The sequence below is a fragment of the Geosmithia morbida genome (assembly GCF_012550715.1).
Source record: "Geosmithia morbida isolate 1262 chromosome Unknown scaffold_0, whole genome shotgun sequence".
Lineage (NCBI taxonomy): Eukaryota > Fungi > Ascomycota > Sordariomycetes > Hypocreales > Bionectriaceae > Geosmithia > Geosmithia morbida.
Window position 1 is genome coordinate 1,081,437 of NW_023336187.1, and position 19,190 is coordinate 1,100,626.

Genomic DNA, 19,190 nt, shown 5'->3' on the forward strand with positions numbered 1-19,190 from the left:
CATTGTACTCTGGGGATTTGCTCTTTTTTCTTCAACTCATTTTTCAACAGAGCCATCTTTTTTTTCCAGTTTTCTTTGTACTCTTATATATTAACAATCATGACTCTTTATTTCTCCTTCATCTCTTCCCCCCCCGGTTCTATGTATGGAATACATGGTGACATTGTTATATACAAAAAGGAATCATTACATCCAGACTTGTTCTTCTCTGTCCTTCACTTTCCTTGGAAGGACTTTGGAGTGCCTGGACCGAGACTACTATGTTCAGCCTGGACACTACCCCTCCTCACAAAGGACATGGGACTGCCCATCCTCATACCGGATGTGGAGCCCATTGCTGCTGCTGCTGCGGCAGCCAAGGCGCCACCCCCCGACACTGATGCTGATGGCGGTCCCGGCCAGATGCTGGGACTGTTGTTGCTGTTGCTATTGTCGAGTATACCGGGTGGTAGACCGAGGGTAGGTATACTAGCTTCCGGGACGGCGTCGAGATGGGCGGCGGCGACGGCGACGGCAGAAGCAGACAGGTTGGTGCTTGTGGGGGTGGCAGGTGCGATGGGGGGAGGGGCGGCGCCGCGCTCGAGGGTGTCCCTGTAGAATTCCTCCAGGGCGACGGGGTCGCTGCAGAAGGCCAGGAGGTCGTCTTTTATGGCTAGGGAGTCCGCATCCGCAGGGGTGGGCGGGATGGCCGAGGCTGTGGGCTTCAGGGAGGGGGACATGGCGTATGCGGCCTTCATCATGGGGGACGACATCGGCGTCGTGTCTGCGGGAGCATAGGCGGGGGGAGCAGGAGGAGCAGGAGGAGCAGTGGGAGCAGTGGGAGCAGGGGGGGCGGGGCTGCTGAGGGATCCGGTGGAGATGAGACGGGAGGCGGCGAGGTGGGGCTGGTCGGGGCCGGCAGGGTGCATGCGGATCTGGTCGCGGGTGTTGGAGGCGCGGTTGTTGTAGAGACGGTTGGCCAGGACGAGGATGGTGCCGTCGTCAGTTATCTGGGCGACGACGACGCCGGTGCGGTGGATGAACTGCGTGTACCTGTAGTCGGGCTTGCCCCACGAGTAGTTGACGTCGACGGTCGAGGGGAAGCCGCGCGCGGCCTCCAGGTCGAGGACGAAGTCGAAGCGCCGCAGCAGGGCGATCTGGTAGTATTGCCTGTTGCTGTGGGGGGACATGGTGGGGTCGTAGAGCGGCGGGGCCGATGACGAGGCCGAGGCGAAGGGGGGCTCGAGCGACGGTGGCGGCACGGCCAGCTTGATCTCGAAGGGCTTGCGGAACGGGTTGGTGTCGCCTATGGCTGCCGCCTCGCGGATCGGTACCTCGACCAGCCGGAGGCCGTACTGGCCTGCCTCGCGGGCCCACGACTCGACAGCGTCCTCGATTAGCTTGGACGTGGCGTTCATCCACTCGATGCGGATGTGATAGCAGTTGTCCGGGTTGTGCAGCCGGTCGTAGTGCAGGTGCACGTGCTCTGGCCGGTACGACTTCTTGCGGTGGTCCACGTCGTACCGTATCACCTTGCTGAGGTCGACACGCGGCCTCCTGACGTTACCGGCCGCGGCCGCGGCCGCGGGCGGTACGCTGCGTTTGCTGTTCTCCCTCACGGCTGACATGGTCGGTGTCCGCGACGAGGAGGTGGGCGACCTGTCCTCGCCCGCGGTGGATGCCTGTCCGGGCCCGAGCCTGGGCGAGTCCCAGGCGGCGGCGGTGCCGCTGCATCCGCCCTGGCTCTGAGTCTGACTCTGTCCCGGGTTCTGTTCCGCCACCGGTGTCGCGGGAACGGTTGGGGGCTCTTTCCGGCGGGAGCCAAACCACCCGGGCAACGGCTTGGCGTACTCTCCGGCGAATTGGTAGAAGTAGTTTCCGTCACGGAACTGGTGGCGCTTCTCGACGTGGACGAACAGACCTCCCTCGCTAGGCTTACCGTCGTCGTCGTAGACCACCATGAGGCGGTTTCCGAGGGCCTCGGCGTCGTCGCGGCCTTCCAGGTCCTCAAAGTTGTTGAGCAGCCACGTCGTCATGTCGGATCCGATGAACGAGTTCTGATGCAGACGCAGATGCCACCTCCTGTTGCGCAGCGGCACGCCCCCCTGTTCCACAGGCTGCTGCATGGCCTCGGCCAGTGCGGCCAGATTGCTGTTCACCGTGGACTTCTTGAACCGCTCCAGGCTGTTGACGAGATAGCCCTTACCGGTGGCGCCAGCTTCGAGAAAAGGTAGCGTCTCGAGCTCGGCTGAGACCACGACCGACGGGTCTTCGGTCTTGTATACGATATCGAGGGGGCTCGGGTTGGCGGCACGGCGCCTGTGGTGGCCGCTGTTTTGGTTATTGTGACCGCCGCCGCCGCCGCCGCCGCCGCCATCGCCCGTCGATAGATATCGCCGCTCCGACGGAGGCACGTACCGATGCTTCTGCCACAGGCGGGCCAGCTTCTTGATGCCCTCGATGCGCACCTCCTCCGGGTTGTCGCCCGACTGGGGTTTGGTGTTGGAGTATGTCTTGGACAGCAGGGGGATGAGCACGAAGCGTGCCCTCCAGAAGCGCAGCGACTCCATCATCTCATCATGGTGTCCCGCCAAGAAAGTGTCTATGGTGTTCCAGTTGCGCTCCTGGTTAGCCGACCATATGTCAATGTGCCGCGTCCTGTAGCTGTCATCGAGGAGGGTGCGGATGGCCGGCCTGTACGCGGACGTGGACGACGGGAGGCCGCCACTTTGCGGGCCTGACGACGTCGAGATAGGCGGCTTGCGCACGTGGATGTTGATCTCCACCTCCGTGCCGTTGACGCACGAAAGCTCGTGGATCGTGTTGCCCATGGACATGAAGACGCTGGTGCCGTCCTCGAGGGGCTGGTCGCGCGACAGGATGTCGGCAATCTTCATCACCTTTTGCCCAAAGGCTTTGGCCACGGCCGGCCCCACCACCACCTGAAAGCCCTGGGAGAAGCGCAGGCCGATCAGGTCCATCATGAACTTCTGGCGCGTTCTCGGTCCGTCGGAAAGGTCATCGTCCGGGTTCTGGTCCACGTTATACGGGTGTCGCTGGTACTCGGCATCAAACTGCGACTTCGTCGGGAAATACTCAGTCGTCAGCGGCACCGACGCCGGACAGCACAGCGCCTTCCACTTCTGAACTTTCATCTCCGACGTCTCGGGAAAGACGTGCTGCCACCTGCTATATAGTGCCGTGTCGTCTATCCGGCTCTTCTCCGGGTTGGACGGGTTGAGCAGCGTCAGCCACGGCGTGATGGCCGTCGTTGGAGACAAATTCGTCGGTAGGTCCGGGAACACGCCGGCCCGCAGCTTGTTGGTGTACACCCTCTGCGCATCCTCTGCACGCAGCGTATCCGAGTGCTCCACGTCCCGGTTATCCGGCCGCTTGCTTCCACGGAACGCCAGCGCGGGGGCTGGCTTGACCGTCAACCCGTATCCATCATCATCGTCGTCAGCAGCTGCGTCGGGACGGGACTGGCCGGCCTTGGTCGTGATGGGGATGCTCGGGGTCGATGCTATGTCCTCCAACGTTCTGAGCCCGCCGGGGGCAAGGCTGCCCTTCTCCTTCATCTGTGCCTTGACCGATATCGACGACGACCGGCTCGCAATCGTCTTTGGCGACGAGGAGCCCAGCCGCGACAGGGGACCCGCCACCGATCTGTTCTCTGCCGTCGACCTGTCTGACGCGTTGACGCTCTCCACCTTGACCTCGGCCACGGTGGCTTTTGCTGCGGAGATTCCGAAGCCGCGCTGGCCAAGGCTGATCTGGCGCATGATCTTGGGCTTCTTGGTCGGGGATGGCGGCATTCTGGAGTTAGCAGCATTGGAGGAGTTTCGAGGTCGTGCCGTCGCATTCGTCGATTCCTGCGCGACGATGGGCCTGTCCAGCTCGGCCAGGGTGGTAGAGAACTTCCTACCGGGCCGCAAGGTACTCTTCACCTTGGTGTCTGGGAGCGAAGTGCCAAAGAGCTTGGACTCCTCGGTAAGTTGCCGCCTCGTCGCGTCCTCGATGTCGTCCGCCAACCTGGATGGGCGGGGCAGACGTTTGATCCGTGGCAGTCGGGCTCTGGTGTCATCGAACTCCTTGAGCTGCTTCCACAGAGACGGCTCCCCGGGCCTGACGAGCCTGTCGGGATTGAACCGCTGGAACCCGTAGACGTGATCGAAGAGGGTATCCGGGATGCGGCGATTGGCGAGGTATATGGGGGAGTTGTCGAGGGCAGGACCGGTGCGGCGCAGTTTGGGAGAGAGCGGCTCGAGGGCCTGAGTGGGGAAGTTGGGGTCGGCCTGGAGTGGTTGGGTCTCGATCTCGTTAGTCTCGAGCACGCTCCTCATCTGCAGGTCGTACATGCGGCAGCGGATGGTGAACTCGTCCTCATCGTCGCGCTGGACCTCGTTCGACACGGACAGTGCTATGCCTGCATAGGACAGGGCCTCCTCGGACGCGCCAGTCCAGAAGGACACGTGCACCCAGTGCGGAAGGGCGAAGCACCACTCCTCGTTGGATCTCATGCTCGAGATGGGTGAGTCGCCGTGCTTCGCAAGGCTGGACGACTTGGAGGGAGAGAAGGACTCGGACATGGACTGGAAGCTCCCGACAACAGGGGTGTGGTAGGCCGGGGTACTGTCCCGGCTCTGATAGGACTTGGACAGGTTGGCCTGGCGGCTGTGACCGCCGCCCCTGTCGTTGGAGGAGGAGAACTGGGGGTTCCGGTACTTGAAGAGGGGCACCGAGTGCAGCGGCATCCTCGGCAGGCAAATGAGGTCGATGCCTATGCCGTTGCCGACCATGGCTTCCGTTGTCCGCCGCAGCGTCTCGTAATCGACCTCGAAGACTCCCGGGCCGGGTGTGATGACGATGATGGATATGCCGGTGCGGGTCAGGTCTCGGTCAATGTAGTCGTACGAAAACTGGGTCGAGGCCAGTTGGATGGCCTCGAGAACGTTCCCGTACATGGCCAGGGAGGTCTCTGCCTTGACACGGTTGGTAGGTATGTCCTGGGGAGCGTCACCGTCCTCGCCCTGCTGTTCGAAGCACTGGCGCACTCGCTGATGATGCAGACTAAAATCTCGGCGGAAGTAGCTAAACTCCTTCTTGAGCTGGTGGAGGATTGTGGTCCACTCGTTGCTAGCCATGTCGCTGACGACGACGCGGTAAAAGTCCTTGTAGGGCCTCCTAGCGCCCGTGGGCTGGATACCGGTGTAAAAGTCGTCGGCGAGGACGTTGGAGGCGAGGTCCGTGGCCAGACCGGTGTCATACTCTACGCGCGCGAACAGGACTATGCTGACGAGATGCTTTGCTTTAAGGGAGGCCCATCTCTTGAACAGGGCGGGCAAAAAACCGTTGACAGCCTTGTTGAACATGATCTCACCCGAATTCTCCGAATCGAAGTCCCACATCTCGCGGGCCATCTGGATGAAGATTGTGAACCTAGCCGACTCGCTGCGGAAGATGGGCCGCGTGTCCCTGGTGAAGAAGCCCGAGTGGACGCGGCGCCCACCGACGAAGATGGCCGAGACTTGGGCCTTTATGGTGCCCATGAAGAGGATGGACTGGCCCTTGTAGAGGGAGCGCTGCGTGAGCTCGCCCACCGTCATCCTCCAGAGGTCGGAACGCGAGAGGTACTGGTCCTTGAACAGGAGCTCGACGTGCGTCGCCTTGATGGCGGGGTTGTCCTCGTCAATCTACCAAACGTCAGCGTTTCCAGTTCCATGCCGGATGCATCGGTCAGCCGCTTAAAGCTTACCGGACTCAGCAAGACATGTGAGCTTTTCCTCATGCCAAAGGCATCGGCAATGTGTTTGGGTATGCTGATGTCGACATCGGGATGGCGGGCCTTGACGTCCTTGGGCATCTCTGACGAGACAAAGACGTAACGGTAGCAGTACACGTCCTTTTCGGGGAATCCATATCCGCTTTCGGGCCTAGAGCCTCCGGTGACGGTCGACTTGTGAAGGCCAGTGTAGGCCGTGGACGGATCGCCCTTGATGGCGGTGATGGCCAGGAGCGAACCGGGCTCGAAGTCGGATCCCAGGCGGTCAAAGTTGACGAGGACGTCATCCTTGAGGTATCCATCATTGACGACGATAGTGCAGTATCGCTCGCGGGGCTGGCGGTGGTGGCCGTGGTGACCATGGTGGTGGTGGTGGTGGTGATGGTGGTGCGACTCCTTCACGGTCGAGTGCGTCGACTCGCTCCTGGGCGACGAAGCTGAGTCGGTGGTGATGGACAAGGGTCGGTCGGGCCTGGACGAAGATGGTGATGACGCGATGGTGTCGTAGTGCCGCAGGCGAGACCACTGGTGGCCTCTGCGAGGGCCCTGGCCCGGCGTCCCATGATGGTGGCGCGTCATGGTACCTGCGGTTCAGAGTGACGCTTATCGCGATGGCTGGTGGGCTGGCGGTGGGATTGGCAGCATGGCTTCGCAAAGGGAAGATGCTCGCCGAGGCGTCGGAGACGGTGGGGTCTAAGAGGGTCGCGTATCTGGCGTCTACTCTGGATGCGAGGATTCGCGAGGGCGATTGCGACGGCGATGGTGCATGCCGGTAAGGTTGGAGAGAGCAGATGTCGTCAACTTCGCTTTCTCCAATATTATTCCGCAATCCGCATGCCGCACATATGGGCTTCCTCTGGGACGATGGCAGAATAGAAGCTGTCAGGATTGTGGGGAAGGCTTCTCCGCCTTCCCTTTTGGGAAGACAGCTTCGCTCCCAGCCTCACCTTGCTCCGCCAGCACATGATGGAGACGTTGGGGAAGAGACGGGATGGAGTGAAGCGAATAAAGGATTGATAGTCTAAGGCGGAAGATGTGAAGAACTATCAGCTACACTATCAGCTACAGTAGTGTGATGGCATTCATGCGGAGAATTGACCGTCTGATTTATGAGAGGTGACGATAGCATCGTCGCGGGACGTTGCTGCCCCTCTGTTAGTCACAGGCCCCCCACCTCCTTCCCTTATATCTACTTCATATGCGAGCCGTCAAGGAGATGATGATCTAGGGTCAGACGGGGGAGTTGGCTGTCTGGCCTCCTCTTCTCCGACGGTTGCCGTTATGCTTCCCTCTTTACCGTATGAGCCCAACATCAACTGTCTGGTGTCGCGGTGATTGATGACAAAGCGGAGAGGGAGGCAAGGTAGAGAGAGCGGGGGTCGGAGGGGTTGATGACGATGCTCTGAATCCCAAACTACACGAAATACGGGTCCGATACATGCTCTATGGCAAAGTAGACGAAGCAGCCGTACATATGCGGCATTACTGGACGGACGAGGCAACGGAATCTCACTCATGTCGTCTGCGGAGGCTCGGGGGGTCTGGCACGAGCACGGGTAATATGCTCATGCGACGACAGACGAGCATGATGATGTCTACAGACAGTACTGCACTGCGAGTCGTACGTATCGTGAGATACGACGCTTGCTGTATGCACGTGGTGTGTACATGCGACTGCATGTGCACCGAGCTCGTACATGGTGGCGGCTGGTGAAGAATAGATGTATTCTGTGCTGGTTGGATGGATATAGAAGGTAGGTCATGCTCTGGGTCGTGCGGGACGGGCTGGACATGCCTTGACACGTCCTGGGCTGCCGATGATCGACCTGCTATTGCTGTCTACCTGTATGGAGTGTTGATAGTGCTTGTACTTGTCACGGCGGTGGTGTATTTTGCGTGTTGATATGATCTATGCAGCATCGTCACCTCTACTCGTACAGGAGGATATGGTGATATCCCTACAAGTAATACTCGATCGGTGCCGCGTGCGGGATGCCTACAGAATGCCTGCAGAATGCCTGCATGGGGAGAGAGCCAGAGGGCCAGAAAGGGACAAGGGTTCGATGCGGACCAGGAGGTTCAGAACAGGTTTTGAGCGTCGCCATGTAAGTCCGTGACACGGGGGACTCTTCACCGCAATTCTGGAGGCGGGCGTTGTCGAAGCGCACATGGGCAGATGCATGAAAACGAGCGGGGGTCTTGGGTACAAGATGTACGAGAGTCGAGTTAGCAGCCGGAAGGGCAGAGGAGGTGTGGTGATGCCGGCAATGACTGGCGCGCGCACCCGGTCCGATCCTACACAATCTATCTACATTGCCGTCTACGTGGCCGAGCGGTGTACGTCAGAGGCATGAGGAGAGACAGGCAGATAGAGAGCGATTGTGAGGAGAGAGTGGGAGGAGATGGCAGAGAGCGGGAGAGAGCCGAGAGGTGAGACTGGCCTTGCGAGGTATTACCCTCTATATTACAAAATACGAGAAGCATCCTATCAGCAGCATCAGCAACCGGCTGCCATCGCAATAGGGCCAAGACCGGTAAAACGATGGAGCTTGATACCCCGCAGCAACGACCCTCTATTACCCAAGCAGAGATACCCTGAGCACATCTCAAGATTGCATGCACACACTGTACAGATTCCACAGCCATAGAATACGGGTGGTGCTCGACGGGCTGCTTGCTACTCACCAACCTATCCGCTGTGACGCTGCCGGATGAGCCACTACGAGAACTCGTGCGAGTATCACGACCCGGCGCGCCGGATCGACGGTAGACGGGGCGGGGGCGCCTGCAGAAGGGGGGACCCTGCTGGCTGCGTGCCCTCTGACCACCCAAGCGTACGATTAGTGATGCCCGCCGGCAACCAGAGGCACCCACTGAGGCACCCACCGAGGCACCCACTGAGGCACTTTTACAAAACGCACGACCTACAAGCAACACGACGAGTATTATGGCGCACTCCGTAGTGGATGCGGTGGAATGGTTAGAGAGGCCCCTTACCTGTAAGAAGCCTATATTACGAATATCGAGCTATAGCCGGGCCGTGGATCTGCGTGTCTCTGGTCTTCTCAGTGGTGGATCCAGAGCTCCACATACCGACCTTTCTGGCTTGACCTCTGCTAGACATGGAGACGAGAGAAATCGACAGCGAGCCTGTCAACCTGTAAAGCACATGAGGGTGAGGGTGAGCGACGATGAGGGGAGATGGACAGAGAGGGGGGGGGGGAGAAGGGAATGTGGTCAATGTACCGGTGGTGGGTGGAACCTTCCAGTATTCCATACCTCGTCCTCTTATTACGGAGAATTACACGTACATATCTACCTGCGCTCGTACTGTATCGTTACAGCGACCCGTGCCTCTGTACGGAGTATCATCACTGGAGCACGGAATCCTTGGATGGAGCCTGGCTCCATCGTAGGCGCTGGATCAGTGGAGAGTCGTGCATCTGCTGCAGCCCACTGCAGCCCGCTGCAGCCCACTGGAGAGACCCCGCCAAAGCCCTGAGAGTCCACTCTTGAGCCTTCCATGACGCCCTGTGCGGCTTTGCGGGAAGCCAGCGGCAAATCAATCGAAGCGGGCAAGCGGGCATTTTGCATGTTTGCATGGATGTATAGAGGCAGTAATAACACATGCAGAAATTACGGAGTACTACGTGCAGTACGTATCAATACTTCACGGGGCGTTTTGCGATGGGACGCGCCCGTCCTGTTGTTTACCATATGGGTACCAGCAGTAGTACCATTACCTAGCAGTACTGCCCTAGTACGGAGCAGTAGCAGTGATGATACTGCTCGTAGGCTGTAATAGCTGGTACCCGTACAGTATCTCTGACCATCCGTACCCACCCGCTCGTCCCATCTCTTCGATCCCTCCATTGTTGACCTTTTCCCCCTCTGAATATTACTCTGTATTACTTGCAGTAGCAACTTCGACACATTCCCTAAGCCCTACCGGTTGCTCACATGATACGGCCATCACCACTCCGGATCTGAATATATCGCCCGTCGTCTGCCGCCGTCACTTGCCCCGACCTACCGATCCGACAACGCTTGCCCTAGCCTTCGTCGCCCGAGCTGTCCCCCAACTACGAGTAGACCGTCTCTCTCTCGGTTCCGCATACCACATAATACCTCCCGATCCTTATTACGACGTATTATTATACGCCTCCCCCCCTTCTTGCCACCTCGTCAACCCCTTGAACCCCGTCGACTGCGACATCTGTTTCTCCGGAGACCTGCACCGGCCTGACGGTATTCAACACGGCTCGGAACTCTGCTACTCTGCTCAGACACATGATATCCTCGTCATAGCAGCAGAATCCACCACCCTTGCGAGTACCGTCAGCCGTCAGCCGTCAGCCGTCAGCCTCTCTTCTCTGAAGACGGCCTCTCCGAATTTTAAGCTCGCGCTACGTAGGACCTGAGCCGACGCCTTTTCCGACGCCTGCTTATCCATCCTGAGGAACTTGACCCCAACAGCTTACTATGTGTTCATCGTCCTCCTCTCAGCAGGTACTGGCTGTGCGCGCAGCTCTGACTTGACCGTGGTGCTGAGAACTTGCACCCTCTCACACTATCTCGACCTTCTCGGTCGGCCTTCGCGCCCCTTCTCCGTGCTCCCTTTGGGGCCCCTGAGCCCACAGCTGCATCACCCGACATCTACCAGCCATGATCGGGAGGCTTCTGAATTTGGGCAGCGGTGGAGGTGCTTCGGCTCCCTCCAATTCCCAGTCGTCTGCCTATGCGCCCGTGGCATCTCTCGACTCCGTCCAGGAAGACATACACACACGAAACCTGCTCTTCCCAGATCCCGACACCCTCTCCCACGGACGCGCCGACCAGTTCTTTCCCTTTCACGCCGCGCCTCTCTCCCTGCCGCCCCCCGGCTCCTCCCCCGCCTTCGATACGAACGACGATGTCGACCTCGACATCCAGGATGTCCGCCTCCTCATCATGCAGGACACCCTTGGCCACACCAATGCTACCCTTCTCTTCGACAGTCACCCGGGCCCTGCGCCAGCACCCCCAACTACGACCACCGACCGCACATATCCTCCCGACTCCCGTCGCACCCCAGCCTCCTCCCGCAAGGGAAGTCTCGGCCACGCTTCCAGGCGACCTAGCATATATACCGAAAACACCCTTCCTCGTCACGGCGCCTTTGACCGCCGGGGCTCTCACCACGGGCGTACCCAGAGCTTCGCCGAGACGGAGCCGCAAAAGGCCGCTCGCGAGTACCGCGACGAGCTCGCCACCATCTCCAGCTGCATATTCGGCAACTCAGAGCTCATGGCCTATAAGGGAACGTCCACAAAGGTCCACGTTGTGCCTTCCGAATCTCGCGCGGCTGACGCGGCCTCACTGTTCGGCGACGGACGAGGCTCCATTGGCCGATCAAGCACTCGGTCCAGTAAACTCTCGCAGTCCTTTACCTCTCAGACCTTTCTACCCAGCGCCCCCTTTGGCTCGAGCTCTCGAGCTCCCAAGAAGAAAGTCCTCATCACTCGTCTCTTCCCCGTCAATGTCGCCAACGACGAATGGGAAGCGAACCCCACCCCCGCAAGCAGGCTCTCCGACGATCAGACCGCGTACCCTTTTCCCACCGGCAGTGACGAGGCCGGGCCCAGCAGAGTGCCTCCTGTGCAACGGCGTACACCCATGTACGCGATTGTTCTCGTTGTGCAGCTGCCTGCCCGGTCGTCCGCAGGGCTGACGCCCAAGTTGGCGTTCCGCGAGTCAGGATCCTATCCAGACCAAGACGTATTCTCCTCCTCCTACGGCTCAGCACGTCCCGCATGGTGGAATACAGCCGCCGCCGGCGCCTACGGCGAGGCAGCCGAGTCTTCCTTCTCCGCAGACGTAGAAGACCAGATTGACTCACTGACCCAGCACTGGGACATCATCATGAGGACCTTGACTCACCTCCAGTCCGTGGCGGCCACGACTCTCAAGGGCATGCTGAAGCAGGCCGACCTTCTCCTGCAGGAGGCCGCTTCCTCCTCGATCTCGCACGGTGTGACGCTCCCTTCCCGGGCCTCCGTGCAATCTGACCGACGGAGCGCCGACGTATCGCGCCCCAAACCACCCAAGAGCAGCGTCAGGCTTGTTGCGATCAGCCAGAATTCTCTACCGGACAACCCCAACATCGCAGCCGAGGTCAGCATCGCACGTTGGCGAATCGTGACAGGTCTTAAGGCGTCCAGGGTCGTCACGGGTCAGGGACGATGGGGCATCTGGCGTGACGAGGCCCTGTGGACATCGAAGTGGTCACAGTCGGTCGAGGGGGGCACATTCCTGTGCAACCTGCTCACCGGCTTCCTGGCCACCCATACCGACTGGCTGCAGGCTCTGGCTCCCTCATACTACCGGCGTCGCTACCTCGGCTGCAGGCAGCACGCCGAGGGCGAGGACCTGGCGCTCCCATCCCGGACCGTCATCATGTCCGAGGACAAGATGGCCGCACGCCGTCTCGTCTTCCTCCTCTCCGCCTTCTTACCAGCCAGCCAGCACCTGCCCTCGACGCGCGCGCACCGACCGAGCACATCTGCGTCCGTCGGCGGTTTCGCACACTCGCCCCCGACATATGTCGTCCCTGTCCTGCGCGAGGAGTCGCTGCGCCGCAAGATCAACCGTCGCACAGGAAACAGGCGTACATCGCACTCGCGGAATGTGAGCCAGAGCACGCGGGCGTCTGCTGTCCCCGCTCAGCTGGCCCATCTCAGCATGGACCGTAGCCATGAACGTCGAGTTTCGGATGCCGGGTCCATCAAGCCATCCGCCCTGGCCATGCCGGGTAACGACCTGGCAAGCAGGAAGAGCAGCGCTGCCACGACGGCCGCCGTCGTACCCGAGACTACCATGGCACACTTCTCGTCGCTGCAGCGCGACGCCGGCAACAGAGACTACCGCCCGGACAGTAGCGGAAGCCTGGCAACGGACGACCTGAAACGCTCTCTGCGCAGGGGCGAGAGCAGCCAAGTCAGTACGTCGAGCACGGATTCCCGGAGTCAGGCCTCCCGATGGGGAAGCGTCATCAGTGGTTTCTGGGGCCCGAAGCGTCGAGATTCCTCCACCATGACCTCACCCGGGCAGCTGAGTGATAACCCAAGGTCTCCCATCAAGAAGTCGCCAGCCAGGAGGGACAGACTATCCGAGATGGTGCAGGAGGCGTCCATGATGGTGCAGAAATCTACGGCTGGGACCGACGCCACTGCCGATGGTCAGCCGATCCCGCGAGATGTGGCCCCCCAGATCGGAGAGCAGGCGGTGCCCCGGAGCTCTCAATCATCGACACTGATCAAGGGAGATGCGCCACCGGTCGACCCCTTGGGTACCCTCGAATCGCCCGTCAAGACATGCATCAATGAGGACGACGGTGTCATCGATGTGGACTTCCCCTTCCCAGAGTACATAACATCTTTTGAGTCGGCCATCAGCTCCCCCTCGAGCAGCGGCTACCTCTCCACACCCGGCATAGGGGGCAGCCTGGAGTCTTTTGAGCACTCGGCTAGGGTATCGGCAGCTGATGGGGACCCGCCCATCAACGCGGCTGGGTGGCTGACACATTTCCACCCGGACTTTTCTCTCCAAGCGATCCCACCGCAAGACGACCTGATGGAACAGATCAAGGCGACGCTGCGGGCAGAGCCCACACCTTGTCTCGGTGTCGTGCGTGGCAGCTCTTCGGAGCAGTGGGTCGAAGTAGGCTGCGTTACTGTTGCCGACGTGTCGGCCAGCTCTGTGCGACGCATTGCCCTCCGACGTCTAGTGGGACCGTCCACACATGGCGGCGCTCATGAGCAGCTCCCATCGGTGACCACTATGGCCGGCAGCGGCAGCAACGTCACCCCCACGAGCCAGTCGACCGCTCCACTGCACACGCCATCCACGGTGCCTCCCTACGAGAACTGTCTCGGCGAGGAATTCGTCGAAGAGACGGTATATACAGCCGACAGCCTACTTCTCGATGCCATGGAGCGTGTCATGGGTTCCAAGCCGGGCACTACAAAGGAAAGCCCCCTGTCCCGCAGCGCCCCGCGTGCTGAAGACGAAGACGACGAGGCCGACACGCGGCAGTACAACGTCGATACGCCCCGAGCTCAGTGCCGCACTGTCATCCTTTCCGCCCTGGAGGACCTCATCCGCGACGTGGTGGACGAGCATGAACCCACCGTCAACTACCGCCCTCAGAAGAGTCTCCTACAGGATGCCGTCCGGAATTGGATCTCCCGTCTTGACGCCATGGACTAGGCTATCCTTGTCCGGGATATGATCACATGAATCATCACCAACTGATGCCGACTGTCTCTTATCCGATGATATACGATACCCAATGTCATGATGTAGAGCCATATCTTTGTTTTTCTTTATCCCCTTTTCTATTATTATCATCTTGCCTCTTATAACTCGTTTTAATCTCGTCTTGTTTTTTTGTGCGTTTGTTCTCTTGCGTCTTGGGTGGATTAGGAGGGTTTTCTTCATCAACTCGGGGTTTCCCCCCCCCTGGCGTTTCATGCAATTGAATATCTGAGCAACAGGGCATATAGTTATGATGACTAGCTGGTAGGTACTATTAGAAATTTACCATTTGCTCTTCAAGCTTCTACTGTTCTTTTCACATTTCATCACATTACTCCTTTTAAGAAAAGTTTCGACATGATGATTCGACGTAATAACATTGCGACGTGTATCTTTTATATACAGGAGTGATGACACTGTGCTGAAAGTTGGAGGAGAAGAGAGGGGGGACAGAGAAAACAGATCACTTCCTCTTCTTGGTCGGACGGGCATTCTTCTCCTTGCGCTGCTGCTGCTGCTTTCTGGCCTTGCGAACGTCGTCTATGCCCTTGAGCTCCTTCTTGCTGCCCATGCCGTCCCTAAAGCGACCGACGCGCTTCTCCCTCGCCTCGTCGACGCGCTTTTTGCGTTCCTTGAAGTCGTCCCTGTACTTGTCTGCCTCCTTGGGGGCCTTCTCCTGCTTGTGCTTGTAGCGTGGGCCGATGCCGGTGCCGGGGCCGGACTGCAGGTTCTGCGAGCCGGGGCCGGACTTCTCCGCCTCGCCGACGCGGGGCATGCGGCCTACGCGCTTGTCGCGCCTCCACCTGTCGAAGCGGCCGGACTGGAAGCTGGCGGCGATCTTGACACCAGACTCTCCGGTGACCATGCGCGCGCCCTTTGAGCCGTCCTCGTCGTTGTCGCGCGACACGTACCGACGGCCCTTGGCATCCCAGCGCATGCGGGACCGGGTCGGCACGCCAAACGAGCGCGAGGACTCGTCGTTGTTCAGGTCCATTGCCACGTCGCGGGCGGCCTCGACAAAGCTGGAGCCCGCGCCGCCGGAGTGCACGCCGTAGCCGCGCTCTTCGGCCGCGTTGGTCGTGCGGGGTGTGTACGACATGAAGATCTCGCTATCGCGGAAGTCGTTCTTGCCCTTGCTCTTCTTGGCCGAGTGGTTGTGGTTCGAGACTGTTACCTCGAGACCGTCGTCGTCGTCGTCGTCATCCTCCTCCTCTACTACGCCTTCTTGTTGGTCCTCAGAGTCTTCTTCGGAGTCTTCGAGATCGTGGCGGTTGACCTTGGCGGCTGGCACGTCGGGCATGTAGTCGTCATCGTCGAAACCGTCGGCCTCGTCGGCCGCCGATGCCGGCTTCTGCTGCCTGTTCTTGGGGACGATACGCTTGCGCAGATCCTTCATCATCTCGGCAGCCTCACTCTTGCCCTTGTCGCCGTGGCCGACCTCGAAGATGGTCTCGTTGGGCTTGAAGCCGCTGATCCTGGCCAGCATGGAGGCGCGCGCGCGCTCGTCACCGTCGACGTCGTCACCAAACAGCCTGTGCAGCTCGTTCCACCCGTTGGTCTTGACAATCTCTCTGGCGCGCTTAGCGCTCTGCGTCGACGCCGAGTTGCGCGTCTTCATGTACAGCTTCTCGGCCTTGGCCGCCACGGTCCGCAGCGCGTCCAGGTCCTCGTTATCCTTGAGCACCCTGTTCAGCCACTCCACACTCTCCTCCACGGGGTCCCTCTTCAGTGCGCCCACCACCACGTCCGTGGTGAATGACGGGGGCTCGCCCTCCTGCCCGATGGCTAGCCTCCTGCCTAGGAACAGCTGCAGGTCTAGCAGGTAGGGCGCGTCGATGTCCCGGATAAGGCTGTAGGCCCAGCCGCGCTGGCCGGCTCGGGCCGTTCGACCGACGCGGTGCACAAAGATCTTGGGCTGCGTGGGGAAGTCGTAGTTGATGACGTTGGCCAGCACGGGGATATCCACACCACGGGCCGCCACGTCCGTCACCACCAGGATGTTTGTTTTTCCCGCCCTGAACTCCTCGACCTGGATGCGTCGTGCTGTCTGGTCCAGGGATCCGTAGACGTGAGAGACGGCGTAGCCGGCTTCTCGCAGCAGATTGGCGAGGTATTCGACGTGGTGCTTGGTGGCGGTGAAGACAATGGTCGAATGCTTGGTCGGTCTGCCTGCGCCCTCTGGGGCTCGCTTCCTCTTTTTCGACGGCTTGTCATCCTTCTTCTCACCTTCGTCTTCTGGGGAGCCAGTGGGCATCTTGATGACGTCCTGCAGGATGTGAAGCAGGGAGCCCTCTTTCTCGGCACCCTTGACGGAGAAGAAGGCGCTCTCGAGATCTGGGGACACCTTGGTCTCGGCGTCCAGACGCACCAGACTCGGGTCCTGGAGACCGGCACGGGCAAACTCGACGAGAGAGCCAGGCAGGGTGGCCGAGAAGAGGAGTGTCTGCCTCGAGGGGGGCAGTGCGTGCAGGATCTCGGCTAGCTGGGCGGCGAAACCCATCTCGAAGAGACGGTCGGCCTCGTCGAAGACGACGTACTCCATGGATGACAGGTCAAGCGACATCTCGACCTTGAGATGCAAGAAACGGCCGGGAGTGGCGATGACAATGTCCGGGTTGCTCGACATGAAGCCGAACTGGTCCTCGAGACTGTCACCACCCACGAGCAGCACAGTCTTGAGGTCGGTGCCGCGGCCGAACTCCTTGACGACCTTGAGGGTCTGGATGGCCAGCTCTCGCGAGGGCGACATGATGAGGGCGCGGGTGCCGAAGCGGCCGCTGTGGGCGCGCAGGCGTTCGATCATGGGTATCACGAAGGCGGCCGTCTTTCCAGAACCGGTCCTGGCCATACCGACTACATCCTTCTTCTCTAGTACGAGGGGGATCGTTTTTCGCTGAATCGGGGTGGGTACGGAGAACCCCTTTCTCGTGATGGCCTTGAGGAGGTTGGCATTGAGGCCTACCAAGGTCAGTCAGCTAACGAGATGGTGGAGAGAGGAGAGAGACGCTGTCAACTCACCCATTGCCTGGAAACCTCCACCCTTTTTGACCGTCCTGCCCTTGAGATTGGAAGATTTTCGGTACGATGCGGCCTGCTGCAGGGCAATAAAGGCCGCGTCACCATCGTCCCCCGCGTTGGGGCCAGGAGCGTTGATGATGTCGCCAAAGTCAGCGTCTAACGACATGGCGTTCTGTGCGTCGTCAGCATCATCTCCGGGGTAGAGAGAGCCAAGGATGTCGACCTCGGCATCCGAAGGAGTCGGCGATATGCCACGTGAAGGCATCGTGTCTGTCTTCTTCTTTTTTTCTCGTCCTGGTGGTCGTGAGGGACCAGAAGGGAGAGTCAGATGGGGGATTATAATGTGATGTCCAAGCTTGATGCGAAGTAAACTGTTTTTTTTTTTTTTTTTTTTTCTTTTTTGTAATAATACACCTTGAAATTCTCCTTATCTTATCGTCGCGGGGCAGTTGAGTGAGAGTGGGTCTGAGGATTCTAGGAAGTGTCTACAGCCTACAGCCTCGCTACTTCCTTGCGTCGCAGGGCTGTCAGAATGCTGGAGCGCCCCACTCGGTTTCTCCCGGTACTTAAGCTTCGAATCTCTGACTCTGGCTCTGGCTCTGGCTCTGACCTTGGCTCCAACATCTTCTCACCGCCCGACAAACAGAAGATACACAGACACTTTCGATCACAGAGCGGAACAACACGTGATCCATTGCCATCTCCGCCCCCGAGCGATTCCCCACTGGCGTCGATACAGGGCACCGTTAACGATCACGAGTGATAACAAACATCATGGCCGACAAGGTCGAGGCAGACGACAAGGACGCCCTCGATGCTCTCGAGCTAGAGGCCAAGGAATTCGACAAGGTGAGTGCACGTGCAAGCCAGCCGCACAGCCGACGCAGATACTGACAAGGTTGGAAAATAGGATGCCGAGATCGACCGTATCCTCAAGGCCTTCCGCCTAGACGCGTGAGTGCACGCATGCACATTCGAAGACCGGCCCCTTTCCCTGACTGACTCCGAACCAGCTATGCCGTTTTGGACCTCAACCCCGGCGTTCCAGAGTCCGACATCAAGATGTGCTACCGCAAGAAGTCCCTCCTGATTCACCCGGACAAGACCAAGAACCCCCTCGCGCCCGATGCCTTTGACCGCCTGAAGAAGGCCCAGACGGAGCTTATGGACGAGAAGCACCGCGAGCGGCTGGACGAGGCCATCGCCGACGCGCGCATGCTCCTCATCCGCGAGAACAAGTGGACGGTCGACAGTCCCGAGCTCAAGACGGCCGAGTTCCAGCGCAGCTGGCGCGCCAAGACGCGCGAGGTCCTCGTGGACAATGAGCATCGTCGCCGCCGGCAGATGAAGGCCCAGATGCAGGAGGAAGGCAGGGAGCAGCGCAAGCAGGAGCAGGAGATTGAGGAGCGGAAGCGCAAGAGGCAGCATGACCAGGACTGGGAGGCCACGAGGGACGAGAGGATCAGCAGCTGGAGGCAGTTTCAAAAGGGCAAGTCATCGTCTGCTGCCGATGACGACGTAGATGGCGCCGGCAAGAAGAAGAAGAAGAAGAAGAAGCTCAAGCCTATTGGCTGATGTCGGCGACAAGATGAGGAGGAGGAGGAGGAGATATTAATGATTTACGCTTGACTATATTAATAAACAACAAGACACCTTGACTCCTGACCTCTGCAACCATGTGCGGACAGTCAACACCATTACGTCATGGTGAGACTGAAGATGAAGATGGGAGGTAACGGTGTGTGTGTGTGTATTGCGTGTATTGGGGCTCTCTGCAAGGAGAAATATCTATGGTATGGATATCTGTAGGATCCTGGACCTACCGTCATTGTTCATAGAGGGGAGAGAGTGAAGAGACATGGGCTCTTCTTGACTAGAGGCGCATGAGTCGGGGTACTTTCAACGTGTAGACATGAGCAATGATGAGGAGAATGACCCCGCTGCTCTCTTGTCCTCACACACACACACACACACACACACCACACACCACACACCACACACACATATATATATTATATATATATATCTATACTAACACCACCCAACTCGCTTCTAGTGTACAGCTGTCTGGCATCCTTGCTACTACTAATCTACATAGGACTTCGGGGGGGAGGGA

General features: G+C 59.3%; 4 protein-coding genes across 4 annotated transcripts; 2 read left to right on the top strand and 2 right to left on the bottom strand.

The window, feature by feature from the left end:
• Positions 1 to 215: 215 nt before the first annotated feature.
• GMORB2_0346 (DEP domain-containing protein 5) lies at positions 216 to 6,340 on the bottom strand (the record flags this gene model as incomplete). The annotated part of the gene is made up of 2 exons (XM_035462332.1): positions 216 to 5,672; positions 5,735 to 6,340. 2 exons carry the CDS (start codon positions 6,338 to 6,340, stop codon positions 216 to 218), a joined length of 6,063 nt encoding a protein of 2,020 aa, XP_035325262.1.
• Positions 6,341 to 10,426: 4,086 nt separating this feature from the next.
• Positions 10,427 to 14,008, top strand: GMORB2_0347 (uncharacterized protein; the record flags this gene model as incomplete). Its single annotated transcript, XM_035462333.1, has 1 exon — positions 10,427 to 14,008. One exon carries the CDS (start codon positions 10,427 to 10,429, stop codon positions 14,006 to 14,008), a length of 3,582 nt encoding a protein of 1,193 aa, XP_035325263.1.
• A 511-nt stretch (positions 14,009 to 14,519) lies between these two features.
• Positions 14,520 to 17,339, bottom strand: GMORB2_0348 (ATP-dependent RNA helicase DDX54/DBP10; the record flags this gene model as incomplete). The annotated part of the gene is made up of 2 exons (XM_035462334.1): positions 14,520 to 17,014; positions 17,075 to 17,339. The coding sequence occupies 2 exons, from the start codon at positions 17,337 to 17,339 to the stop codon at positions 14,520 to 14,522; spliced, it is 2,760 nt and encodes a 919-aa protein (XP_035325264.1).
• Positions 17,340 to 17,848: 509 nt separating this feature from the next.
• On the top strand, positions 17,849 to 18,649 carry GMORB2_0349 (DnaJ-like protein subfamily C member 8; the record flags this gene model as incomplete). The annotated part of the gene is made up of 3 exons (XM_035462335.1): positions 17,849 to 17,923; positions 17,985 to 18,028; positions 18,088 to 18,649. The coding sequence occupies 3 exons, from the start codon at positions 17,849 to 17,851 to the stop codon at positions 18,647 to 18,649; spliced, it is 681 nt and encodes a 226-aa protein (XP_035325265.1).
• Positions 18,650 to 19,190: the final 541 nt, after the last annotated feature.